The sequence below is a fragment of the Necator americanus genome, chromosome V, assembly GCF_031761385.1.
Source record: "Necator americanus strain Aroian chromosome V, whole genome shotgun sequence".
Lineage (NCBI taxonomy): Eukaryota > Metazoa > Nematoda > Chromadorea > Rhabditida > Ancylostomatidae > Necator > Necator americanus.
The window spans coordinates 35,894,036-35,922,034 of NC_087375.1; the positions used below are offsets into that span (position 1 = coordinate 35,894,036).

At 39.6% G+C, this 27,999-nt stretch overlaps 7 protein-coding genes across 8 annotated transcripts; 3 read left to right on the plus strand and 4 right to left on the minus strand.

The window, feature by feature from the left end:
• RB195_016224 (uncharacterized protein) lies at positions 1 to 2,640 on the plus strand (the record flags this gene model as incomplete). The annotated part of the gene is made up of 7 exons (XM_064207284.1): positions 1 to 60; positions 687 to 746; positions 1,012 to 1,069; positions 1,141 to 1,220; positions 1,271 to 1,440; positions 1,764 to 1,916; positions 2,367 to 2,640. The coding sequence occupies 7 exons, from the start codon at positions 1 to 3 to the stop codon at positions 2,638 to 2,640; spliced, it is 855 nt and encodes a 284-aa protein (XP_064063165.1).
• Positions 2,641 to 7,230: 4,590 nt separating this feature from the next.
• RB195_016225 (uncharacterized protein) lies at positions 7,231 to 7,887 on the minus strand (the record flags this gene model as incomplete). Its single annotated transcript, XM_064207285.1, has 1 exon — positions 7,231 to 7,887. The coding sequence occupies one exon, from the start codon at positions 7,885 to 7,887 to the stop codon at positions 7,231 to 7,233; it is 657 nt and encodes a 218-aa protein (XP_064063166.1).
• Positions 7,484 to 7,887, minus strand: RB195_016226 (uncharacterized protein; the record flags this gene model as incomplete). Its single annotated transcript, XM_064207286.1, has 2 exons — positions 7,484 to 7,663; positions 7,723 to 7,887. 2 exons carry the CDS (start codon positions 7,885 to 7,887, stop codon positions 7,484 to 7,486), a joined length of 345 nt encoding a protein of 114 aa, XP_064063167.1.
• A 60-nt stretch (positions 7,888 to 7,947) lies between these two features.
• On the minus strand, positions 7,948 to 9,573 carry RB195_016227 (uncharacterized protein; the record flags this gene model as incomplete). Its single annotated transcript, XM_013453261.2, has 1 exon — positions 7,948 to 9,573. One exon carries the CDS (start codon positions 9,571 to 9,573, stop codon positions 7,948 to 7,950), a length of 1,626 nt encoding a protein of 541 aa, XP_013308715.2.
• A 992-nt stretch (positions 9,574 to 10,565) lies between these two features.
• Positions 10,566 to 15,171, plus strand: RB195_016228 (uncharacterized protein; the record flags this gene model as incomplete). The annotated part of the gene is made up of 9 exons (XM_064207287.1): positions 10,566 to 10,623; positions 12,021 to 12,080; positions 13,163 to 13,222; positions 13,390 to 13,437; positions 14,352 to 14,402; positions 14,639 to 14,701; positions 14,866 to 14,919; positions 15,008 to 15,070; positions 15,125 to 15,171. The coding sequence occupies 9 exons, from the start codon at positions 10,566 to 10,568 to the stop codon at positions 15,169 to 15,171; spliced, it is 504 nt and encodes a 167-aa protein (XP_064063168.1).
• A 3,269-nt stretch (positions 15,172 to 18,440) lies between these two features.
• Positions 18,441 to 21,701, plus strand: RB195_016229 (uncharacterized protein; the record flags this gene model as incomplete). 2 transcript variants are annotated; one of them, XM_064207288.1, is made up of 6 exons in its annotated part: positions 18,441 to 18,531; positions 18,601 to 18,713; positions 19,377 to 19,511; positions 19,918 to 20,080; positions 21,267 to 21,348; positions 21,599 to 21,701. In XM_064207288.1, 6 exons carry the CDS (start codon positions 18,441 to 18,443, stop codon positions 21,699 to 21,701), a joined length of 687 nt encoding a protein of 228 aa, XP_064063169.1. The 2 variants fall into 2 exon arrangements, with proteins under 2 accessions (XP_064063169.1, XP_064063170.1); XM_064207289.1 differs by lacking the exons at positions 21,267 to 21,348; positions 21,599 to 21,701 and having other exon boundaries at positions 19,918 to 20,109.
• Positions 21,702 to 23,564: 1,863 nt separating this feature from the next.
• RB195_016230 (uncharacterized protein) lies at positions 23,565 to 27,877 on the minus strand (the record flags this gene model as incomplete). The annotated part of the gene is made up of 6 exons (XM_064207290.1): positions 23,565 to 23,639; positions 24,396 to 24,489; positions 25,771 to 25,857; positions 27,474 to 27,586; positions 27,685 to 27,771; positions 27,848 to 27,877. The coding sequence occupies 6 exons, from the start codon at positions 27,875 to 27,877 to the stop codon at positions 23,565 to 23,567; spliced, it is 486 nt and encodes a 161-aa protein (XP_064063171.1).
• Between the last annotated feature and the right edge of the window lie 122 nt (positions 27,878 to 27,999).

A 27,999-nucleotide genomic window follows, 5' to 3' on the forward strand; every position in this document is an offset into this window, starting at 1 on the left:
ATGTTCAATCTTTGGCTACTAGCCGTCTTCGCTTCAAACGTGTCGAGTTTGACGAATGAGGTAAAACCTCTTCGGTTGAATTCCTCTCGGGAAATATGTTACTCTGACCAAACCGAATATAATGAGAAAATTTGAAATTTTTGCAAAATGCAGATAAAATGAAGGATTAAAGTTCAGCAACGGATCGACTTTCGTAAATTAAAAGAATACCAGTAATATTTAAAATTACTCGAAAACGTATGTGAAAATGCAGTTTCCATTTTTGCGACTTAAAAGTAGAAATTTGTGTTTTAAAATAAAATATTATTATAATAATTACAATAACTTTAATAGTAATAATAATAATGGTCCTATAAAAAATTAATAATAATAGATGATTTATGCTTTAATATATTTGTTGAATTGCTTTGAAAAAAAAAACCCTCGTTCGAAGTTCGATTACTTTGCGAGGCCTTTTTCAATGATAAAAAACAGTGAAAGACGATCGTATCCATATTTTTATTATATTATATTATTATTTTATACTTTACTTATATCATATTTTATTTCTCGCCTCAGAATATATTGATGACAAGAAAGGTCAAGAGCACAAATATTTTCATAGAGATAAAAAATGAACCCTCCCTAACATAAAGGATCAATTTTCCTGTTTTCATCCGTGTTTTCCGTTCTATTTTCCTTTTCAGGCATGCCCACCATGTCCGGATCCTGCACCACCGATCTTGTGCGATACAGATATACAAAAGGTCAGAAATTCGGATCAACTAGTCAAATCTAATACTCTCTCACTTTTTTTTTCTAAATCTGGAAGATTCTCCTCATCTGCAAATAGGAAACATTTATTTCTTATAAATAAATCAGTGTAGAATCCACGAACGTAGACATTATTCCGTTGTTTGCTTATTTCTAAAAGCTACACACTAGCAGAAAACTTGTTTGTGACATTCCACTGGAAAAAAATTTTCTCCAAAGAAAGAAGTTTACTGTTAATCTTTTTTCTTCTTTTTTCAGGAAGCTGTAATTAATCCCTATGGAGTTCGTTCTCGATACAGGCTGGGAAAGAGAGAATGTGAGTTCGGCTAAAACTTTGCTACTGTGAGTCAATGCCACGGGGACCATTTCTCGCATAATATTTTTCAGTGAATCAAATTGTGGACGAAGCCATGGAGCGTGGCGATTCCAAATGCAACAACGATGTTCTAGAAAGGATTATGATAGAGGTAGGATCTATTGCGGATTTTACGGGAATCCCTTAACCTCGTAAGTTCAGAGTATCAACGACGACATTTTCCTCTCGAAACTCACGATCGTAAAAAAAGCTGCCGAAAATTTTGGCGGATTTTTTCACGCAGTCTGCACTACAGGAAAATTCTCCTATTATGCTGTTACCAGTTTATATTGTGAAGTCACCCATGGAGATGTGACCTGCTTTGCTTTTAGGTGGGTGGAAGAATTTTAGAATATTTTACTTTAATTTATATTTTACGCCAATATCACAAAATATGCGTATTGATCGTTTGCAGGAGAATGAGAAACGGTTGGATTTAGAGGATTTATTTTACTTTTTTCTTTATTTTATTTTGCTTTTTTTTATTAACAGATTTTCATTTATAGTATACTTTAGTGTTATTCATGTTTATGTGTTTACTGTATTTGTTTTGTATTTATCCCCATCAGATACTTTTTGCACGCAATTGAGCGTAACAAAGAGAAACAAATAAATTTTGAATTTATTCCGCTATCAACACATTGTTCTTCTCCAGACAAGATGAAATTTCTGGACGAAATCATCCTGGACAATTTCAGCGAGATGAACAAGCAGAGATGAACTCTGAACAGGAATGGACGAGGTTTGTTACCGTACACATCACAGCACAAAATATGCGTATTGATCGTTTGCAGGAGAAGGAGAAACGGTTGGAATTCAGGGGATTTTGTGGTTACTTCCATAGGTGGCATTTAAAAAAATATGCTTTAGATTTTTCAGCACTTAGATCCTGACAATAAGAGCTATGTTCGGATAAATAGTGATCGTCACCAACGAATTTAGGAACTTAGAGCTGTTGGCAGCAAAATTTATCCTTTCCATTGTCTTCCTGAATTAATACACACATATTACACGTAATGAGGTGACTTACATCAGAGATTTTTTCTTAGGAGAAGGGGAAGAGGGGGGAGGGGTTATTAGAAGGGTTAGAAACAGGGACAAGAAATTCATGGGTCCCATGAAATTGAAAAAAAAAGCCAATTGATGTACATATATCATAATATATTGAAATTTTCGGCATTTTGCCTTGTTTTTTTATTACTTAATTTTTTAAATTTGTTTTTCTTCCCCGATCAGCAGTAATAATGCATTTAATCAGATCGATGGTTCCTACTAAATGGTCCCCTCCACAAAGCATCAATTCTCAGGCAGACTATGGAGATATGGAGTCCGAGTTGGCCGAAATGGGACCTGTTGACGGCGATGAGGAAGTCGAGAAAGAGTTTGACAAGACAGATAAAGATTTATCCGCTTTGTTAGGCGCTAGTGGGATATTCCGCCCGACACAAGAGGTCCCACTGGAAAGCGATGAAACCCATGGATTTGATAGAAGTGATACGGTAGGGAATCTGAAGAGAATGGTACTGAGGTGACCGCGAAGCAGTTAAGAAGCGATACATTGTTAATTATTATATTATATCCATATTTACTCGTATTTATAATGTATATACATAATTATCTCTATTTACAAGTGTTATTGTTTTGCAGCGGATTAAGTTGAGTTACCTCTTTCCATTTTTTTCCAGACATTTCTTTCAAACTCCTGTTTAATACCTCACAGTTCTTATTTTTCTTGAATCTCAATTTTTTATTCGTATTGAATATTTTATCTCAGAACTATAAAGCAGAAATTTCTTCGATGTAGCTTTTTACTCAGGATAAAAATATTTTTCGACAAAATGTTCAGAGATGTGCGCTTTTCCAGAGAATATACGTCGTTATGGTATTATCACTATGCCACCGTAGTACTGTTTTGAGATTCATTGTTAACGTATTTATACTTTTCATATTCATGTTTTCAAGTGCGCACCTTTTTTCCTGAAAATTCATTGCACAAGAAAATTGCAAAGAATATCTGAGTAAATCCACGTTAAAGGACACTGACCTGAAAAGAGAATTGAGCGGATAAGAGCATTAAAAAAATGGAAATATTCCATTTGTTTTCTATTTTTTTACCGAAGCATAGATAGGATTTTGAGGCATTCAATAAACTCAAAAGACACTCAGGAAGCAAATCGGTGCTAGAATAGCCAAAGAAAAAAAAGAAAAAAAGATTGAAAAACAAAAAAATCGTTTGAGGTTCACGAATACGTAATTAGCGTACACACGGACTTGGGAGTGCTAGCCGATGTGTAATGTTAGTGTTCTTACCCTCTAAGAGAAGTCTAGCACCAGATTAACGACTCCGGAGGGATGAAAGGTTTGGTGAGCACTAGGGTGGAATCGAACTCTCGATCTATCACACTGCAGCCAAAGCGGAACGTCTTACCGACTCCGCTACACCTCGTTAGTTTCAGTGGAGTCGATCATGTGTCGCTTCGCTGTAGAACCTGAGCTGAGGATTTTTCAAGTCAATCCTAGTGTTAGCGAAGAGCTCACCCTCGAAATAGATGTCGGGGATGGCGACGTAAGGAAGTTGAGGAGATCTCACCTTATTTACGGAGATCATTTACACTAGGACTTATCTAAGAGATCCAAGAGACTTGTGTTACTATTCTATCGTCATACTAATCTCAGTTTCCTCACATCCACGGCGGGTAACCTATTGTTTTCTTTAAAGAAATTTTCATATAGAGCTATACTAGAACTAAGACTAAGACTAAGAACGGGCGAATATCTTCCATGATGAAAACGTTCGCACACGATTACATGTGCATAATTTCTCTCCGCAAGAACAGAAATGTGAATAAATTCCCATTTCTTTCCATAGTCACACTGAAAGAAGTTCTTTTCACCACAAAAAACCCCAACAAATAGTTCACAATAAGCTTCAATGTATATTAATGAAAAGTCCGAAAACGGTCTCGAATATGAAAACGACTTCAATGGAACGCTTTTAAAAGATATGCGACGTTAGTGGGTGTATTTAAAGCGCACGTTGAACTTCCCAACTTCAAAGTACAACAATTTCTTTTCCACATAGCTCCTAAGCAGTATTACTAAACTCCTAACTACCATTACTGACCTTAGAGCTTAAGGATGCGTGCCGTTCTTCTTCTCATCGCATTTTCCGCAACAATAAGATCCAATCTTATCGCTGCTCAACAAAGTAAGTAGTAGAATTTCATCTGCAGACATTATTTTCAAATGTTTTATAATATTTTTGCACATAGTTTTCAATCTGTATTAATACGTTGAGGGATGTGAGCTTATTTTGGGGTCCCACAGACCTTTTATTCATCTTTTCTCTTAATGAATCGATAAATAATAGAATAAACACACCTGAACAATTCTATTTCAAATGTTCCCAACGATGTTAACGTTGGCGGCGCAACGATGCCAGAACCACAACCAGGTCAGTTTTCCTTTTTTTATTTTTTTTTCAAATTCTGGATCTAAACTAACAAACAAGCACTAAGTAAATGCTTTAAAATTAAGTAGGTTATATAAATTTTTGTACGATCTACGATACATACGGGAGGTGGGGCGAGGACCCTCATCCGCGAGGTTCTTCTCCGTTCCCAATTAATCACGTTGGATGAAACAACAAGAATCGAACTGTTACAAAAATTGACCCGCATTTCAATTATGAAAATTTTAAAAAATATTTAAAATTTTCCCAGCAATCTTATAAGTGAGATCGAATGAAACCACGTAAATTAACATTCAAACCTTCATAATCCCTTCTTTGTAATTCCGTAACCTAGGTGTTGAGATACCGGCCACGATGGGAAGTGGTCAAGCTATGAACGGAGAACAAAGTCAGAGTAAGTCTGGAGAACAAAAACGAACAAGAAGTGCAAACATTCCACCTTAGAAGTCAAGCACACGCGTTAAAAAAAATTTTTATTATTTATATATTATATATTTACTATTCATATTATCGTCCAGAATCATAGAATCATGGGACTTTTAATTAATTCCAGAGAATGTCGATGGATTAGAGGGGATTTTTCAAACTAACGAGAGTTTGTACAGTTTTCTTTGCAATTTTTTTGAAGACTACACGAATTGAGGCCAAAAATTTGGCGTAGTCAACGAAATTGCTGGCTATCAATAATCCATAGCTATCGCAGCGACTTTTGTGTTCCAAACTTAATTTAGAGTAATAGATGACAGCATTTTCCCCTTCAATTTTAAAAACTCCAGAAAGCAAAATGACGGGAAATCTGATTCATCAAAAGAGAATCAAAAAAGACAGTATTCGGTGAAAAAAAAATCATTCAAACATGTTTTTTATTCAAACACGACGTAGTATTGTATTAGCGAGGGATTCAAAGAGGAATACGTTTCACTACAGGGAATAAACAAAGAGATTTTTAGAAAGAAAAGATAGAAGAAAAGCGTCCGTGTATGTAGGAAAATGTAGGGAACAGGAAAGTAGTAGCCAACGGCTATAACATTTCAACCCCTACAATCCAATACTCACTCCCTCACGCACAACAAACAGATTCTAACAAATAGTCCTGGAAAAGATCACAGTTTCAACGAATTCTCAGATTGTCATCCATGAGTTGAACGGACGAACCTTTAAATGCTTACTTCTCAGTGCCAGATTTAAAATTTGTTATTATTTGCAAGGGACGGGTGTAGCGCAGTCGGTTAGGCTGTAGCATGTACATGATCGATGGTTCGAAGCCGCCCTAGTGCACACCAAGCCCTCATCCCTCCTGAATTGGTACCAGACTTGTCTGGGAGGATAAAAACACTGACTTGAGCAGTTCGGCTGGCCCCCGCAAGACATTGCATAGGCCAACACGCGTTCCTCAAAAACCTCAACGATTACGGATTCTAGGAAAACGCGTTGGCGGATCCCAAGCGGATTGAAGACTAGCGTATCAATCCGCTTGGGATCCGCCAACGCGTTTTTCTGGAACTTTATCTTTTATCCTTTATCCTTTTGTTATCTATTATCTGTATAGTTTAATTTCGCCTGATTTTGGTAGTAGAACCAGAAAAACTATCCTTTTTAGTCACAGGTGCCGTCATTGGGGTCGGAACTGGGTACAAAATTCCTGTAATATCGAATCTTAAGCTATTATTGCATTGAAAAACTTTATTCCTAGGACACATAGCAGCAAAAACTTGTCTTTTTCCGATATTTCGATTTTTTTTTTGAATCCCAGCTAAACTTCTCTATTAGTTTTGTTATCTGAAGCTTTAAGTTAGTTAAAGTGCACTGGAAAGTAGTGTAACCATGAATAGACAAACAGGCAAAGCAGCTCTCAAAAACAACTCAGAAACGAATCCTGAAATCCAACCTTTCATACTTGCTATAGTCGGGTCAAAACGATATGATCCAGGTGCAATTTCCTGAGCGGCTGCGCTCGAAGTTGCGTTACGGAGCTAACTGCGGCGACCGTAGCGGGACCACCACTACTTGCCACAATCCGACTACGAGAGATGAATAACGGTCCCACCTCAATCGCAACCGCCAGCCTTACAGCGTCGCTTTAGACGCAGCCGTTTGCGCAATTGCACAAAGCTTCAGATTGTTCTGCAAAACTTTAGAATTCGTGCATACATTTACTAAATCCTGGTATTTTACTTATTTATTTATTTATTTAAAAACAACTACAGGTGTTCCATAAAATAAAAACAGAGCTCATTAGAATTTCGCCTAAGTTTTACTCAAAAAGGCTGGCCCTTCAAAGCATTACGTGTTGTGGATTAGCAAGTCACGGAAGGTGAGAGATCCTCACACGGGATCCTTTTTCCAAGCCGAGAACGCTACAGTGGATAAACGGATACCAGGGTTACTTTATGTTATGTATTTGAAATTTTTTTCTAGATGCAACGCGTGACAACAATTCTACATCTGCCATTTTTAAAGCTAACTTCTATTCCTGTTAATCACCGTAAATGACTTTTCATTTAAGGTTATGAACCTCAAAATACGTTGCCAACTGGAGCAGCCATCGAAACACAGACAGGCCCAGGTATCTCCACAAAATAATTCAAAAACACAACGTGTAAACAACATTTCATTCGTGTTGTTCTTCTTCTTTTTCTTCTTCTTCTTTCTAGCGTTTGTCCCGCGTTGTCGCAGGGTCCGCCTTTCTGCTTCTTGTCTTCCATTTGGTTCTGTCCATTGCATCAGCCGTACATAAACGTGCATCTATCATATTCAGCTTCACACGGTCTAACCAGCGAATCTTTGACCTCCCACGCGGCCTCACTCCTGAAACGTCGAGCTTCAGTGCGGTTTTAGCAACAGAATCTTCATTTCGCCGCAAGACGTGACCGAACCATCTAAGTCGGGCCTCCTTCATCTTCTCAGTTATCGGGACGACGCCGAAGATGGAGCGCACAGTGTCGTTGGATACTTTCTCTTTTAGCGTTACACCTATCGTCCACCTTAACATCCGCATCTCCATAGCGTGTAACACTCTTTCCAAGGCTTTCGTCGTCGGCCAGCACTCGCATCCGTAAAGGGCAACAGGACGCACAACCGTCCTGTAGATCTTCGACTTCAGTCGAACAGGGACTTTCTTGTCGCACAGTACGCCTGTTACCATTTTCCATTTCATCCATGCCGCATTAACACGTGCTCGACCTTCTTGATCAATGTCGCCTGTGGAATTCACTTTGGATCCAAGGTACTTGAAACAGTTCACCTTGTTTAATTCGGTGCCATCGACACGAGTTGAACCATCCTCTATCCTTGGTCCGCACTCCATGTGCTCAGTTCTTGATGTGTTGAGGCGCAATCCATATTTCTGCAGCCGATCCTTCCAATACTATACTTGTTTCTGAAGATCACCTCGAGACTCCGACGCGAGCATGACATCATCGGCAAAGAGTAAAGTCCACGGGTGCTGCTTCTGGATTTCCTTCGTTATCGTGTCCATGCACAGTATGAACAGCAGGGATGAGAGGGATGAACCCTGGTGAACCCCTACTTGTACAGGGAATGGCCTGCTTGTTCCACTAGCACATCGGACAACGCGGGTAGGCTTCGCATAAAGCAGCTTTGTCCACCGCACATATTCTTCTGGTACCCTCATGGACATCCATAACAGCTCATGTGGGACACGGTCGAAAGCTTTCTCGAGATCGAGAAAAGCAAGATGCACACTGCGGTTCTTCTCTTGATGTTTCTCCAGAAGGATACGGACAGCATGGATAGCATCTATAGTGCTGCAGTCCTTCACAAAACCGCACTGGTTGAGTGAAACGCTGACAATTTTCCTCAGACGAGCCTCCAGGACACTCTCAAAAACCTTCATCGTATGGCACAGCAGTCGTATAGGCCTGTACGAAGTGCAGTCAGCAATGTCTCCTTTCCCTTTCCAGACAGGCACGGTCACGGAAGTTTGCCAAACGTCTGGAGTCCGTCCTTCTGCAACGATCTTGTTAAATAGAGTTGCGAGCCACACGGACCCTCGATCTCCTAGCAGCTTCCAAACATCAGCAGGTATGTCATCAGGACCGGTTGCCTTGTTCGACTTCATTTTTGCGAGGGCAGCACTGACTTCGACGGCAGTAATTGGTAGAACAGGACCCTCGACGCTGGGAACGGTTGGGATGGGAGGATGACAGAACTCTTCGTTACACAAGTGATTGTAGTACTCTCGCCACCTCTCCAGGATCTGACCAGAGCGGCGCAGAACGGCTCCATCAGCTCCCTTAACGATCTTGGTGTGTTCCATATCCAACGTTGAGCGATGTCGCGCTCTGACTAAACGATACACTGCCCGCTCGCCTTCTCTGGTATCAAGCATGTCGTACACAGCCTTCCGATACTGCATGTTAGCAATGATCAAGTCACTTGCAACAGAATACTCCAGGATTCGCAACCCGTCGTCGTTGCGAGCTCCAAAACTGTATCCATCATGAAAACTCTCGAACCCGTCTTCCCGAGAACCGACATGTCCGTTAAGTTCTCCTCCGATCAGAGGCACTTCTTCGCCTTCCCGGGATTGGACGTACTGCTCTAGATCTTCCCAAAAGCACGTCTTCTCTTCTTCACTACAGCCCGCTTGTGGCGCATAAGCAGAGACGGCTCGCAATTCCACTTCTCCTGTATCTACTTTTACAGCCATCAAGCGATCCGATAGTCGATCCACCGCTGTGACGCTATTTCTAAACGACTCGTTCAATATGAAACCAACGCCATTGCAATTTGATGTGCCGTGGTAGATGAGCTTGTAGCCATCGCCTAATTCCCTTGACTTGGAGCCTTTCCAGCGAGTCTCCTGTACACAACATATGTCAACACGGCGTTTTCTGAGACTGTCTGCTAGTTCACGACTTCTTCCAGTAAGCGTCCCAACGTTAAGTGTTGCCAAGCGCACTGGATGTTGCTGGCGATGGCGGACTAACTTCTTTGGCCGGTTCCGTCCTCTAGCCGGTAGCCCTCGCATATTTCCCACATTGCCCGGGTGAGGACAATGCGCGTCGCTTCTGGGTTAGCCCTAGCTTCCGAAGAACACATAGTAGACATTAGCAGTAGCAAGCTAGCAGCCTGGCACCGAAATCGTCGTACTATCCCCTCACTTAGCTAGCCTGTAGCTTTGGCCCAAGGACCGGGCTACTAGCAGGACACCTTTGCGGCAAGGTTGAACCTGCCGAGACCAAGTCTCGCCACCATAGCTGCCCGACGGCCAGGGCCACCGCTGCGCCGCTTTGAGGCGTGAGGTAGTATTTGCAGCAGTGTTGTTGTCGGGTGAAAACGATCTGATGAACAGAAGAACATCTTGTAACGTACCCTCTTAAATGTCTCATCCAGAACAATTTACTATTCCATAAGAGATCACATCCGAAACAGGAATTACGAGCACCGAGTCAGCTTAACCAACGAGGAAGCCCTCTATGCGAAAAAAAAAGAATGAGAGAATTGAGTTAGGAGTGAGATTTTCGAGGAAACAACTTTTTTATACGCGTTTAACCATCGAACACCTTCTCGTGAACAAATCAAGAGAATACTGTCGATGTTTTATTGGGGAATCAAGAACGAGGGCGTATTTCCGAGTTTCCACAGGACCTAGTATCTCGCGGTGCGAGTGTAGCGCAGTCGGTAAGAAGTTTTGCTGTGTCTGCACAATCGATCATAGGTTCGAAATCGCTCTAGCGCTTTTCATCCAAGTCATTATATAGGCCAGTTACACGTCTGTAAACCTCAAACGATTCTGAATTGAAGTGAACGTGGGGGCGCATCCCAACTTGATCCTTTATTATTTGGTAGTATCTCGCTTTGGTTACTTTTTGTTTTTGTTTGCTTATTTTTTGGTTGCTGTTTGTGATTTTCGCAAATTCTACCACTAAGAGTTATGAAAATAAGGATCTACCCATTGATCTAGATCCTATGATTGATTGCAGCTGAAATTTATAAAGAATTTTTTTTTTAATTTCAGCTATGAGAAATCCAGACATGGTGGGAAATGGTGCACCTATGAACGGACAGCATAGTCAGAGTAAGCCTGGAGTACAAAAAAAAACAAAATGTGCAAACATTCCACCTCAGAAGTCAAGCACACGCGTTGAAAATTATTTCTATTATATATATATATATATTTACTATTTATATTATCGTCCAGAATCATAGAATCATGGGACCTTTAATTAATTCCAGAGAATGTCGTTGGATTAGAACAAATTCTTGAAAGTAACGAGAGTTTGTACAGTTTTCTTTGTGTTGCGACTCGGGGTTCGGTCTCGGCAATAGGAGCTCTCTCCGGTGGTCAGCGAACCTGCTCCCCCTTTCCATCTATGCACCCTAGATGTTTCCTGCGCTCTTCCTCGGGCCGCCTGTCTTTCGCAAGCCTTCTCATGTCCCAGCACAGCTACATCGCATGTTTATTAACTTCTCTATTATAGCGAACTACAGTATCTTGAAGGATGGGAAATCATATAGACTCTACCAAATTGGGGAAAAAATATACGTGGACCATACCGGCTAGCGCCGTCCGCGTGCCACCAAGGCGCTACGCGACGGCGTGGCACTCCCCGCCTTCTTTACTTTCTTCCCAAGATGTTATATTACTTTTCCGTCACGTGTCTTGCACGTGCGTATAACTTCTTTCATCATGACGCACAACAAAGCACCACTACACAAACGCGAGGCGAATACAACGGAGCAATGCGTTAGCGTAAACCAAGCCTACTGGGATACGAAATCAATTCAAACGAACAATCGAAACAGAAAGAACAAAGGCTGGTAAACCGGCTCCTTTATATAGCCTGTGCTCGAGTGGGCGGAGCTCCGCGGGAGACGGCAGCCAATGGGAGAGCACGCTGGTAAGAGCGCGCACCTTTGGCTACCGAGCGCGGTTAGCAATGCTCCCGGCCAGGCTTCGATCGTGAAGAGCGATGCGAGTCGCGACACTTTGCAATTTTTCTGAAGAGCACACGAATTGAGGCCTAAAATTTGTCGTAGATAATGAAATTGCTGGCTATCAATAATCCACAGCTATCGTAGCGACTTTCGTGTTCCGAGATTAATTTGGAGCAGTATACTACAGCATTTTTCTCTTCGATTTTGAAAACTCCAGAATCAAGGATAGCGAAAATCTGGAGAAATCTGATGAAACAGAGCTCACTAAAATTTCGCCTAAGTTTTACTCTAAAAGGCTGGCCCTTCAAAGCATTACATGTTGTGGATTAGCAAGTCACGGAAGGTGAGAAATCCTCACACGTGATCCTTTTTCCAAGCCGAGAACGCTACAGTAGATAAACGGATACCAGGGTTGTTTTACGGTTGTATATTCAAAAAAAATTTTCTTGATGCAACGCGTGACCACAATTCTACGTCTGCCATTTTTAAAACTAACTTCTATTCCTGTTAATATCCGTAAATGACTTTTCATTTAAGGTTATGGACCTCAAAACATGTTGCCAAATGGAGCAGCCATCGACACACAGAGAGGCCCAGGTATTTCCACAAAACAATTGAAGAACACAACGTGTGACCAACATTTAATTTCTGTTGCTGTCGAGCGAAAACGACCTGATGAACAGAAGAACATCTGTAACATACCCTCTTAAAGCCATCACCCCATGAATCTAGGGTGGTACGGATTTCAGGTGGAGTATTCGTATACGGGATCGCATATTATGGAGAGATGGGTGATTCCGTCCATTTCTTCCTAATTGCCGTAAAAAACGGCCCGGAAGATGCGGCCCGTGCAGAAGGCTGGCGCGCATCAATCGAACTCGTTGCAGAAAATCGCGCGCCAGAACGCTCGAAGTCGTATCTTCCGGGCAGTTTTTTACGGCAATTAGGAAGAAATGGACGGGACCACCCTTCTCTTCATTATCTACGATCACGTATACGAATACTCCACCTGAAGTTCGTACCACCTCAGATTCGTGGGGTGATGCCTTTAACGCCAGAAGCTTGATTCTTTATCCTTCCATAGTATCTCGCAGTTGGTGGATACGAAGTGCGGCTTATCGGTGCTGAAGGTACACCTGTTTCGATATCATCCAAAATCCTCTCCGCTCTGTCCCCTTCTTCACTTAAAGAACCTTCACCCAGCTAACTTGTTGGTGCACTGAAATGTAGTTTTTCAGAAAATTTTAGCTCTAAATAGATCGTTTATCTCATTAGTCAAGTCCTAGAACCAATCTTATACCCAATAGCGCATTCATGGAAGTCAAACAGAGCATATTCGGAAAAAACTGAGTAAATATTTAGTTGTGCGAAACGAAGAGCTAATATACATACTACATAATACGATACGAAACTAATGTTTTCGTGATATCGCTGGGTCGATACGACGTGAAGCGCTGGAGCGCGCGCCACTTTGAGTAAGGGTCCCACCTGGACTACAAGCGCTACCGCTTCAAGCGCAGCCACCTACGCAAGTGCCAACAGACTGATATCACCAGAATGACCCGACTATATTTATGAGCGTTTTTGCGGCCTCTGCAGTCGAAAAATCTTCAAAGATTTTTGCTCATTCTCTAAGTTTTAGAACAATTAGTTATAACCAGGAACGTCTCGGTTTCCAGGGATGGTAAATCAGAATCAGCCTGGAAATTATGGTGGCGCGAGCGGATATGGAAACATGGGTGGGTTTTACCGTACCTCTTAAAACGGAACCATACACTGGAAACTGTTTTGTTTCCAAAAACCGCTTCATTCATGTTCCATTTTATTTGTAAATCCTTCTTCAATTTCATAATAATACCATTCGCAGCGTCACCTTAATTAGTTTCTTACTTCTGTTTTATTCCAGGACCGAGAAATACCCCCGGAATGTACGGTAACATGGGACGCACTCTAGGTGGGTGGCTATTCATAAGCGTCGTGATTTATGTTCATACATGAGGAGTGTTCCCACAGCACATCCTCCTGAGCCGATGTAGATCGCGGCCGTTTGATTTATAGCGCTTTCTGTGATGCCGGATAGAGGATAAGAGATCCACAGATGTTCTTAAGGCTGAATCAGATCCTCACGGCAGCATAACATGAAATTGATGATGTTCGAATCTCTCCAGTTTGAGTTAGATGTGTAACTGTCCTGAAAAACAGCGGCCTTGTCGATCGTATCATCTAACGACGCACCCAACAACGTGCCACGTACATGAGAGCAGCGAGTTCCGAGACAATCACTGAGCAGTTAACGTTGTCTCCACTACTTCTTAGCAGACACGACACCTGTCCTTGCTGCTGCCTGCTACAGAGCACGTTGTTAGGTGCCTCGTTGAGAAATTCGATCGACTAGACCAAATGCGCTTTTCATGACATTCAGGGGTTCTAGTGTGATGGTGCTCATTCCCTGGAAGAGAAATTAACTGGGTAAAGTGAAGTGACGGATTGAAGGAGAAGTGAAGGAGGCTCCCCACGGATTCCTTCACCACGTCGGATTCGTGTTATGCTGCCTCTAAGGCTGATATTTGATTGCGCTAGTCACCTCACCACTGGTATCTATCAGTGGCAGGAAGAGCCATCTAATCCTAAGAAACGATCTGCGCTTCTGCTTGTGGCTATGAGACCCAAAAGTAGACTTCGAATTTTCTTTGTTGAGCGGATAGGGAATTTGATCGGATAAATCACGCTCCAGTTCACCCTTTCCTGAACTCTGAAGAAGGCGGACTCGCCGAAAGGGGAGAACAAAAAATTATAGCAATCTCGTGTCCGGTTCAATTTAAGAAAACAAGCACTGAATTTACGTATCACGTTTTTGTTTGATTTCAGGAACCGCGAATCCATCAACTAGCGCTGTCACAGACGTTCAAGGAGGCGTAGGTTGGTTTATGGATAACAAATTAACAAAATCCATTTCTTTTTGGGACCTAGACTCTACTTCCTTTCCACATTCCATTTGTGGTCATCTTTCATCGATTTTTCTTTTTTTGACAAAGGAGCACATCGGTCATTATGCGAGCTCCTACATCACCTGCAGATATTACGTTAGAAAAAATCTTTGAAAAATACGTTTTCAAGGAAGAAAAGAGTAAAAATTGTTTTTGACATCATTTCAGAGATGATACTTCGAAAAATATACGTGCCGATCGTGTTGGCATATACACCTAATGTAGCAAAAGGTTAGTTTGAAGATTTCAAGTTAGGAGCGCTCATCTTTACAGTATTCTTTCCTCATATTTTTGAAAACGTGGCCATGTGAGTTTAGTTGACTAATAAAGTCCCCACAATGTAAGTAGTGTACGGATAAATCCTAATAAATTTGCTAAAGATGACATTTTTATAGGTCGCACGTTAAAACACTCAGAACTGAACCGACTATCTGGAGCGGGACTACCAGGTTAAACCTTAACTTAGTTAAATCCTTAACCTTAAATTAGACAAATTGTATCGAAATTTGTATCACAACGTTTTTTTTCTTCTTTCAGGTTTCAAGCCAACACTTACCTCAGCTCCTTACGTTTACCCAATGAATAGCATTCGCGGACAAAGTACGATTTTTATGTACATTTTTTAAATTGTTCTCCAAGAAACCTTTTTTTAAGGTTATCCCCCCCAACAATACGATGGCCCTGTGGCGCAAGGGAAATAATGGCGAAATTCCACACATACAACCAAGTCACCTTTTTCTGAACGATACAAGTGTTTACTGGGGAAATATTTTTAGCCTTAATTAACTTTAATTTTTGATACTGTAGACTGTTCCCGCAATTTCAAAACACTTCATCTGTCGGTTTTTTTCTCGAAATAAATGATTTCCTGAAATGTTTTCAATTCCGGACATATGTGACACATATGTATATAATATTACTAGCACGATGGTTACAGTAGTATCTGAAGGTGCTATCAAAAAATTTCCAATATTAATTAAGTTTGCAAAAATGAATTTTCCCACCCATAAACTGTGACTTTAGAGTCCAAAAGGAAACTAATCTGCTATTCTTGTCCCCTAACGGTAGAAAAATTTCCAGAAAAAAAAGATATAAATGGAAGCAATTTGGGTTGTCCACAAATGTCTTCCAGAGGATCCTTTGATCCTACGAACTAGTCACTTCCATGAGGTTCGTTAAGTCTACTTAAGGTTCAAAAATACAGTCTAAAAAATAGAATATATAAAAAAAATATAAAGGGAAATATAGTCAGCTTTCACACGGTTCATAAAAGCACAGAGTGCACAATGCTTGCAATTATACTGTAGCAGCACGTAATCGCGTGAGGACCATCATTCACATTCAATGAAGTATATACGTATATTCTATTCTGTTTATTCTCCGACATATTTCCATTCCGGACGAAAATGTTCCTGATGGAATAAAGTGTAGAGAGGTTGCTCAGACTGTGTATTGAATCGCCAACTCCAGGCTCTGAAGAAGATAATTAGCCGGAACGTTGCCCAATAAATTAATATTAATTATCTATCAGTATTTAATATCAAGGGGACGGTTGTAGTGTAGCGGTTAGAGGTTCAGCTTCCTGCACGATCGGACGTTCGAATCCGCCCTAGTGCTCACCAAGCCCTTCACCCCTCAGGGGTCGATAAATTGGTACCCAGCCTTGTCTGGGAGGATAAAAACAGTGACGTGATAAAAACATCGGCTAACCACCGCAAGTCATTATATAGGCCAGTTACACTTTCGTAAACCTCAAACTTCTAACGATTCTGAATTGAAGTGAACGTGGTGGCCCAGTTCCCAAGCGGATTGATCAACGCCAGAAGCTTCACCCTTTTTTATTAAGGTTATCTCTTCCAGATCAGGAGTTTGACTTCATAATCACATCATCAATCATTATACGGATGAAAATGTCCGAAATAATATTTAAATCCTGGTGACAGATAATCAATTAATTAGTTAATTACAACCTCGTGTACAGCTAATTGAAAATCAATACGATATCCAATTTTGCTGGGGTTTATTGAAAGTCGAACATTTTGAAATTAGAAACATAACAATTGAGTTAGGATTTGGGACAGGTCCCATGATCTAAATTCGATTTTTCGCCGCGAAATTTTATTCCCCTTCAAAAATAATAGCGGATAAATATTCCCTGATGATGCATAATCAACGTATCCTGTGTTGTGTCACAAAGCGCGTGCAGATGTTACTTGCCGAGAACGTTGTGCGACAAGTTAAGCGGATCGAGAACGAGTTCATGCGTGAATGTGGTCCGATGTTTGTAGCAGCGCAAGAAGGAAGACGATCGACGACGTGAATCCCTGTGTTCGCCTCCCGCCGCCGCCGGGGTTACAATATAAATAGCGCAACTTGTATATAGCATTACGGACATTACGGCTATTCGTCGTCCAGTTTTTCGCTCTCCTTCCGCACTCCAACCCGGGACGTTTTCTCTTCTCCTCCCGTAGTAACCCGTACGCATAGAGCGTAATAAAGCGCTGAAAATCCCCATCTGATCCAATCGGTCAGTGATCCTCCTGAGAAATTGTGCTTACTATTCTCAGCATTTCTAGTAGTAGAAACCTTCTTTGTCCTGTAATACAATCCTTAAAAACTGTGCTGTCTGTCTGGACCATTTCAAGAGAAAAAATCCCATTTTATAGCTTGCCTCCCAATTCCCAATCTCATTTAGTTTCCAGGCAATTCATTTCCACTTTTTCAAATTGAAATTTTTCACGGAATGTTTTCACAAGCACAAAAGATGTCCACGACTTTTTTCTTGGACTATTTCTTACGAACTCATGTAACACAAGGCTAACAGCCTGGAAGTAGCTCTATCGTCCTCGACGATCCTAAAAATATGTCTAAGCGAATTCTTGCTTCCTAATCTCTTCGTGAAACCATGTAACGGGGAACACTCGTCTAAAATTACGGACGAAATGGGAATTTTGCGTAGAATAGAAACTTTTATAAGAGTATAGAAGTTAGAATTAAATAGATGTTTTTTTTTCTCTGGCCATAGGCATAGGGGGAGATTACAGACTGCAATGTTAAGAGGAAAGTTAAGAAATAACTAAGAAACAGTAAGAATAAATGTCTTGTACTTCTTTTAAGATACGTTAATTTATTTAAGAGTTACCGAAACATAAAATAGTACGTTTTAGAACCGCAAAAAAAACAGATCGAGGTCATAACGTCATAACTGAGCATGGTTGAAGCAGCATTGGAAAATACACCAAAATATGTACGCTAAAACTTATCAATTAATTTTTTTACAACTGCATATTGCGGTCAGAAGACGTCAACAACACGATGCGAGAATATTTTATTAACCAACATAAGCTCTACCTTAATAACGCCGGGTTTCTCAATGAATTTCTCTACAAGGACCAAAAGAAAAGAAAAAAGTATTTGTGGATATTCGAAAAAAAGGCGGACTTTTTTCCTGTTGGATCAAAAACACTTCCTTTCTCTAAGAATAAACCTACTACATTTTTCGAATAACTAAAGAACATCACAAAAGTTTAGAGCAAAGTGGACGTTATGCTAACTTGGTCTTCCTACGTAAATCCTGGTTCTTAGACGAAAATAAATATGAATAAGTAAAAGCGGCAGCATATTACAGCAAAAAAAAAACAGTTCAGGAAGTTCCTCACTCTCCCTTAGGCTATTCTTATACGATCCACGCTTAGCGGAAAATTCCCGGAGTTGAATGAAAAACGTTTGCCCAGCTACAGTCAACCAGGCTTACTTTGGCTGGTACACGTTGATGCATAAATGGTTTTCATATTTTCGTGAAATTTTCCTTTATCCAATTTATTCCTCCTAAATCTTTGCCTACTTCGCCATGGGGAAAAACCATTTGACTGATCCGCTGATTCAAACGAATTTAAATTTCCCGCCACAGAGAGCGCTCCGAATTCCGGAACTTATTTCGTCTATTTTCAGTTACGCCCAGATTCGTTAAATGAGGTTGCTGATCTTTTTTGTTGTGTTGTTAGCACGACATGTCGATGCATCGCCCACGATGTGTCATTGCCCGAACGGACAACTTGGGAGTAAGTTCTGGTTTCTATCCGAAAGTTTTGGACCTCACCTCACAGTAGCTGGATTGGAAAATCTTTCAGTGACCTGTCCACAACCGATCCAATTGAACTGCCCAGCAATGACATGCCCACCGCCACCACCATGCAATCCATTCCCTACTCTACCAACACTTCCTCCACATGGTGGAGTTCAGGTAATTGAAATTTCTGGAAATTCTGGAAAATTCTGCGTTCTGGAGCTAAATAAGTTGCCCATAACATACAATTAAGATAATATCCCTTATCCCATAGTATCTGTGACTCAATAAGTTAAGGTAGGTTAAATAAGTTCAGTTTTTCTTTGCGCAACAGTACTACAGTAGTTTATGAAAAATAAATATTACCAATCGATGAGAACAGTAACTTTTTCGGGAAAAATTGAATTCGATAGCAAATTGTCCATATCAAGAGGAATTAAAGTGCAGAAATAGAAAAACAGTCCCAGGAATAGAAATGCTAATTTCACTACTAAAGCTAGTTTTAGTAAAAAAGTAAACAAAATGATAATAATAGATACAGTAAATTACTGTAAAAATAAAAAGCCGGAGTATTTTATGAAAAATATGTTGCTAACAACTTTCAGAGTTTTTTTTTTGCTTATCACAAAAATCTCGTAGACGTGTAACTCCAACTTTTTTTGCAATGTGAATAGTAGTTCTTTCTTAAAATTGTATAAATGAATTTCCACAAAATCACTCATCCTTTATAATTAGCCAGAATTCAAAAAAAAAATCAAATAGGAGGAAGAAACAAAGAATTTTGATCTTTACGAGGTTCAAGAAAAGTTTAGATTCCGGAAGAAATTATCCTCGTTCCAGGGTATCCAACAATTCACTCTGCCCACATTGGCACCATTCCCAGGTGGCGCGTTCGGTCAAACAACACCACTTCCACTACCGGTAGCACCACCAACTAACGGACAAGAATCGTTGCTGCCAATCCAGAACAATCAGGTATCCGAGCATTTCAGTGAGGAAGATTTTAACGTCAAAAATGCTCTGCGTGCGTACGACACTCCTTGAATGGCGCATAAGAGTAGCGGTGTCCTGGAATAGTTTTATCACAAAATAAAATTCCATGAAGGGAGGTAGAAAATTGAATGTCTTTCCCGGAATCGTCCAGATTTGAGGCGTCGACTGAATTGTAATCTTCTCTAGGAATAAAACTATGAGGTTTAACAATGAAGTGCGGTTTAAGTGGTTTCAATAGAAAGCCAGCGCCTTTTCGCTCAGGCTAGAGCATTTCGATTCCTGTCTCCTAACAATTTCTCTCAAAAATTACTTTTCATTTTTCGAATAAAATATCCTAGTTTCTAAAAGGTTCTTCTAAAGGATTATATTATATTATTAAGTTTTTCAGCAATTCAACAATCAGCAACAGCAACAGCAACAATATCAACAACCACCACCTCTTCCACCTCAACCGCCACCACCCCCACCACCCCCACCACCTCCACCACCACTGGCTCCTCCACCACCACCACCACAAGCTCCTCCTCCACCGCCACCAATTCCACCACAAGGTAAGCGTCATGAAGTTCAGACGTATTAATGTATATTAGTACCGTTCGGATGAAGACGTTTCTGTCGGTGTACCTACAGTTGGGTCAAAACGACGTAAAGCATGGACATTTGCGTAAGCGGCTGCGCTCGAAGCGGCGCGGTGGAGCGTAGCGGTTGGGATCCTCGTTATCGCCACCAATCTCTGCAGTTCGCCATAGTTCCACTTCGATTTCAGCCGCTGTCTCCTCCGCACCGCTTCGAGCGCAACCGCATACGCAACTGTTCGTGCGTCATGTCGTTTTGACTCGACTGTATATAGGACCTCATTTTTCCTCTGACCATGCCCAAAGGCAGCATACCACAGAAATTGACAATAATGGGTCTCTCTAAGAAAAGATAGGTTGGGAGGGCGTAGAATACGAATATGAGCGGGACCATGTTCAATTCCCCCTAATCGGTCTCGAAAACAGAGTGAGACGTGAGTCTCAGCCTTCTTGTACGTTTTCTCCTACGAGACACGCAACAACGCGCCATCTTTTTAGACGTGCAGCACTCGTGAACGAGCGAGCAACAATCAACGAGGTTAATCTCGTAGCCCATTCAAGTAAAACCAGTTGAAAGGCCATTGAGACATGCTACAAAAAGGTGGCGTTATGAGGTGCCTCGTAGGACAAAACGTACACAAAGGGCGCTTCTCGCGCCGTTTTTCAGAACGAATGAAGGGGATCACACTCATACTCGTAATCTACACCACCAATCCTCTTTTTTTCGTGGAGAGATCTCTACTAATTTTGTGATATCCTGCCTTTAACGAATACTGGCGGGGTACGTACTGTAGGCGCCGAACGTGTGTCGGAGTGACGTTCGGTGGAGGTGAGAATAGCACCTCTCTGCAACCATCGGTCATTAGGGTGATAATCAAAAATTGACTATGGCACCGATAAAACTACTCGCAACTCGTTATTTCTTGGCTTTTTTTTGCAATTTTCTCGCTGTTTTCTGCATAATTACGCATGTCTGGGTTCAATTCATTGCCGTATTCGTGGGGAAGTCACTTTTTGTTGTCACCGGCGCCATCGTCCTATTGATTATCGTGACGCGAGCGGATGCGACGCGTCAGCCCGACACTATACGACTGCGGCAGTACATCAAGACAATTAAGAAGGAATTGATGGACACCAGGAGCTGAATACAATCCTTTTACAGTGAATGTTCAACCATCCAACCATTACGCGGAACCAATTCCAGTGGATGCAACGACCAGAGCTACCACACTTCCGAGTGAGAGGTCAGTCCACATATGTATTGAAAAAAAAGCAAACCTGTCAATAAAATATCATTTATACCAAAAGAACAAAAAAATTATTTTGGGTTTTTTTTTGCTAAAAAGAACTATTACTTCTATTTTTGCAAGAAAAAAGTCTTTCAGAAAATTCAAGCCATTATTTCTTTTTTTTGTGAAAAAAAATCCTTTAGAAAATTCTACAAAAAGAGCATATTGACCTCAAAATATGATGAACTATCGCACTTTTTTCTAGCTATGTGGAGGCCGATCAACCAGAAAGTCTTCAAATCGACGAATCTAACGATAAGTTCCAATTCTACGAAAATCAACCAAATAGTGAGAATTTTCTATATTAACCATCATAATCACAATACAATCCTTTAAAAATCCTTTATTTTCGACGGTTATCGGCAACCTGTACGCCGAGCGTTAGCATCTGGTACGAAACCGGAGGTGTTCACCGATAAATGCAATGATGAACGTCTGAAGAAGATCATAGAGGACGTAAGTTGACCATTTTCTTTATGCTGCTTCGATTTTTTTTCGTCATACACAAATATAAGATGAAATTTTTCTCCTTAGGAAGAAATTCCCAGGGAAAAATCCCCGTTATTTTCCCTTTCTTCCTTAGCTTATCACCCCTCTAACTGGAAGCTATCGTTGTGACAATCGCCGCGCGCGCGACAACTGTTCCAACTATTCAGAGTACTAGATGAATAGTTTATGCTATTTCGGCGAGTTTCCCTAGCGGCTGTCTCCGTCCCGAAAGAGGGCCAATGGCCTTACACCTCTTAGTATTTGTAACAGTTGTCCTGGCAATCTATTATCCATCGTTGATCGTGTAAATCGTTCCACCCGTTTAGAATATCGATTCAAACCCATCTTCATCAAAACGTAAAATCCAGAAAGCAGCTACGGATGAGATCGGAGGACTGTTCGATGTGATCTGTTCAAGTCACGATTTCAGTTATTTGGCCAACACACAGGTTTGGTCCTCTTCCTAATAATTATTTAGTTTATTTTTTGCTTCCCCTTAGCTCCATGGTCCAATTATATTATTTATAATTATATTAATATAAATTAAATTATTTTATTTATTATTTATTATCATTACTATCATCATTATTTATTATTATTATCAATTATATTATTTTAATTATTTACAATTATTTTTTTTTCGAGATCTCGCATCACTTTCTATTTTAATTTCCAAGATCTCTCATCACTTAGAAAGGCTTTCTTAGAACTTTTCCCTGCTAAAATACTAACGATTCGAATTCCAGAAATAAAAACCGAAATAGAATTATATGAATAAATAATATTCTATGTTAATATAAATAGTAATAGTGAAGTATAGATTTTGAGTAAATTTTGAAACAATAAATAATTTATTTTAAAAAAAAGAGCCACACAGAGAACTTGCAGATTTATGGGCCTCACTTTGAGATCTGACCATGAGTTAACACAAAACACTTAAGAACCTTTAGATCGAGGCCTTTAACTGAGATAACCGTATTTATCATTTTGTTTACCTCACGATGACCTACTAATAATAATGATAAATAATGACTAAGAAAAATTCTGAGTCTTAAATGAGTTTCAAAATGACTTAATAAGCGACCAGAGTTTTAAACTTAATCATAAATAGGGTTACTGTATTTAAATCCCTGTAGAACTGAAGGCTTTACCGTTAAACTGTTTGCTTAACTATGTTTAAATTAAAATTAATCTCAACGGAATCTTCTCGAGAAAAAAAACGAAAACTACCGACGAAACTCCTACATTTTCAGTTGTTCTGTGAAGCCGGTAACGACGACGTAACGTGCTTTGCATTCCTACATTCGCTCATCCAATAGGAGGACGATTCAGACCATATCAAAAAAAAAACAAATCACCAATGTTGTTTTCACTATAAATTATTTATATGTATGATCGTTAAATGTGTTTATTAATTGTCAACGAAAAAAGAAAAAAGAAATGCTTCATTAAACTGCGACACAAATAATTAACTCATTATGTCTGTAAGTACACAACGAAATGTTCGAACAGCTGATAAAAGCGAGAACAATACGCTACTGTGGCTACGATATATCGGCCACAAAGAGACGTTACAGAAAATGAGAATATAAGAAAATGAAATGACAGACAATTAATGTGTGAGCTGTGTGAGGGGGAAGACGAGGAAATCCACGCACGCACGCACGCAAAAAAAAAAATGCTTAGGTCCTCTGACTGCTAACCAGGTCATGCTTAATCGCTTTTTCGTCCAGATCCGACAAATCTGAGGCTTGAACCTGGAAAAAGGAGGATGGCTTACTGTGCGCTAAAGCCGTGACCCCACTAATCCGTCGTGGTATGGATTTTTGTTGAAGTATACCTATATCGGGTCGTAGATTATAAATACAGAGATGGTTCTGCTCATCTCTCCCTTCATCACTGTAAACAGATGGCTTCAGAATGCGGTTCCTCACGATGTCCTCTATTGCAACACGCCACCCTCGCACCCCGCCCCCACTTGCGATTCGTCGAATGAAATGAATTCCCTATCCGGGCGTCCGAGCGGATTTTCGACGAATCGCAGGCGAGGGCGGGGCGCAAGGGTGGCGCGTTGTAATAGAGGACGTCGTAAGATATAGCGTTCCGGGGCCGTCTGCCCACAGTGATAGAGAGAAAGGGAGAAATGAGCGTAACCACCCTTGTACTCATAATCCACGACCCGATAAACTTATACTCCAATGAAAATCCATACCACGCCAGATTTATGGGGTGATGCTTTTAACTGAATTTTATATCTACTCTTGACAAGCGAACAGATGGTTTCACGGCGAATGAACGAATGGAGGAGGGTCACGTGCAGATGCGACCGTGAAACGGTCGGCGTGAATGTTTTACGTGACGTCAAACTCAACGCAGCGAAAATATTTGCTCTAGCAGAGTTCCTCTACGAGAAATTACACGTTTTTCGACACAAACAACGGTAAACATGAAGTATATGAACCAATGTAGAGTATAGAATAATAGAACTTATAGAAAATCAATGAAATCAATACCTGCATAAGCGATTCTAAACCGAGAGTGGACTTAAGCGCGCGAACAGAAGATGCGTAAAGCATTCGACGACGTACAGGAGCTTCATCAGGGCAACTGTAAATTTAGAATTCATTACGGTAGCCAGCAGACATCCATCGGGAATGAAATAATAACAGAATTTAATACAAAAAGAAATACTTTGCACGTCATATCTATTTGTTTTAAAAAAAAAGACGGTTGATTTATACTCGACCGCTCGCCTCGCGGAAAATACCGTTGATTGGCTGTTTCGCAAATCCCTAATCTTTTCACATTACTTAGTAAATCAATAATAAATTCGTCCAAGAACTAAAGAAAAAAAGGTCTGAGACAAATAATAATTTTAAAAAAACCCTCGTCAGGGACATTCTACACATACTAATATTATGTAGAAAATCAAAAAAAAAAAGATCTTTTTCTCTGAAAAGCTATCCGAGTTCCTGCCACGCTAAGCAAGAAATGATAGCTATGGAACTCGCCCGAGAATTATTTTCCTATCCCCATCCAGACATCTCTTAGAGGGTCTATGTCCGATTTCAAAAACAAGTTCAATTTCCGCTTTTTTTTCTTTTCAAAATTGAACTTGAATTCAAAATTTTGAAGTCTGGCTGAAACATTTCCTTAAGGTTATGAATGAATGAATGGAAAAAAGGAGAAGTTTCGCACAACATCAAATTATTTCAGCGTGATACACGGTAATGACTCGTTCAAACAAACTATTTACATTAGTAAATAATAATAACTAAGTAATTTATCGCCAATTTTGCCTCCAACGTTATTATCATAGGATTTAGATCCTAAATCTAGATTTCCCTTGAAATACATAGCTTTGGAAGGGAATTTCAATTACGTCTTTAATAGACTTCGAAGGATTCTCGTATCCCTCACCTTTTTAGAGCAGAATTAAAACTTCTAATTATTATTTTTATTAGCTTTCCCTATCTATTATCAATTTATTTCTTGTTTTCTCTTTTTTTTTCTTTTATAATGGGATTAAATGAAGACATGTACGTGTAATTTTAACTTTACGAGCGTGAGACCATCAGTTGTTCTATTTTCATCAAAATGAGTATATTTTCTTTTTTCTGACTTAGCGTGCAGTCGTTATTTCGATTTCTCAAACTAAAAATAAATTAGGGAATTTCTTCAGGAACTTGAGAAAAATCTCGTATAATTATCTGACAATATCACGAATTGTTAAGGAAAAAACATTACTGCCAACTGCGTCTGCATACAACGTATTTATCACTGGTGGCGCGGCCATGATAAGAACCAGACAAATTCAAAAATCTTTCTGTTTAACGTTTTCCACAATAATTCGTTTTACAAAACAAAATTCGTTTTCCACAAACTTACTACTGTACGAAGATGACCTTGTTCAGTTTGCTACCACCTTCCGTACCTTGTCGTTGTACTTGTACTTCCACATCCACCGCTGCGTATCTAAACGAGTGCAAAATAAATTTCTCATTAAATATTCATTACATTCATCCTTCTTTGTATGCATAGATCCACAATTAAGTCGATCACAATAAACAGAGTCTGCAGTGAATTTAGAATATACTGTAGCCGGAAGTGTACCATTGATCGGACCCGGGAATAGAGCACAACTACGTCTGCTTTTCAAAATTTTGTTCTTTTTTCTAGAAAAAAATTGAAAAAACGCCACATTTTTGCCTGCAATTTTGCATAGAACTTTTTGTAGATATTTTGTTGTAAATTACTAATTATTACTATAAATTGTAAATTATTATATATAATAAATTATCATTATTATTGATAATCTCAAAGGTTAGTTTAGCATTCAATGCAATGTTTTGTCTATAAAATCAATAATAATTTGATATTAAATTGTTTAGGGGCATTATTTATGTTGTTTATTTGCGGATTTCATTCTAATTACTTTATTTTCTTTCTCTTTTTCTCCATTTTACATTCATTTATGTACTAGTATGTATTTTAGTTCGTGTACATTGTATTTTTTTTTGTATTTTACATTAGACTACCTTACATTTTCTATTCTTAATTATAAATCTTATTAGATTTTTATCTAAGAACCGCGTAGCACTTATACGATCGCAAAACTATATATTGGTACACTTCTTCGAAGAATTTCAACGATGTGTGCTGAAAAATCCGGCCAAACATGCTCTTGAAACGTTCTCCACCCCCGCAAAATCAACGAAACACGTTCCAATAAAACATCAAAAGAAAAGAGAGGAGTTTGAAATGTTTCCATTCCAAAACATCGCATGATTTCCACACGCACAAAAAAAAATCTCCGAACATTGTGCACATTTCTGGAATAGCATCATTCTTGAAAATATTATAAGAGTCATGTGACGTGACTGATGCAATCGTATTCAACCAAATTGTCATTTTTGTGTCAGTGTTCGGAGTTGTCACAGAGGGAAAACATAGGAATGGGACAACTGTTCCACTCCAACATGATAAATTACCCGTCTAGTCAAGAAATATGGTGTTGGATGTTTTTTAAATGAGTTTCAATTTTCAACATTTAAAAAATAATAATTTAGTTTCATCCAGAAAAAAATAGCAAAGGCGCCAGCTCCATTAACTTTTTCGTAATTTTCTACTCAATTCCCTATGCAACTGATAACTCAATGACAGAAAACGATACTCTTTTTCCAAGTTTACTCCAAATTCTGTAGAAAATATTCAGAAAAATAATAGAAGAAAATATTGTAGATAACAATAAATACAAACGTTGTATATCCGAATGTGACATCATTGAATCAACATTTTAAACTGGCAAATCACCAGAAATTTTCCTACCAAGTCGGCAAATACATAGATGCAGAGAAAAAAATAAATGTCAACGATCAAAGTTCTCTATGGATGGGGGAATTCCTGGAATGCATCTGGAAATTTCCGCCAGGAGGTAGTTCGCCAGACGGATTTTTTTCTGTTTAGGCAATTTATTTGGGCAGTTCAAAAGTTGTTCGCAGACGACAGACTACAGGACAACTCTTGGATAAAATTTTCGGATGAATTCGAAATATCAGAGGTAATAAGTGGAAAAATTATTCCTCTCGTACCTGCATTCTTTTCCTCCATCAACCGCTTTTCTCATCTCCTCTACAAATTCCGAGTACGGTGCACCTTTATCGCCGACCTTCTCCACAACGATAGCGGTATCATTTTTATCAATCTGTGAAGAGGTGAATAGAAAAAAAATTGGCATGACTCAAATACAAAATAAAAACAAAATACAAATGAAAAAAGGTGGAAACGCGTATTTTTCCTCACTTTGAAAATGATGAAGCTGTGTTGATGTTTGTTGTGCAGCAAATCGTACGCGTTCTTGCATGATGGATCAACTTTTACGCCGGAGGCCTAAATTCTGTGGTACGAGAACGTTACGTTGCGATTAAAAATTCCAAATGAAAAGTAGATGAATGAATTTGCGAACCAGACTACTAATCGATAAATTGATCGACATATACAGTTACCAACTGTACGTTATGATTTTGTTACAGAATTGGTTCACCGCACAAATCCCTTTTAACGAGGACTTAATAACAAAATAATAACTTAATAATGATGAAGCATCTAGAAATAAAT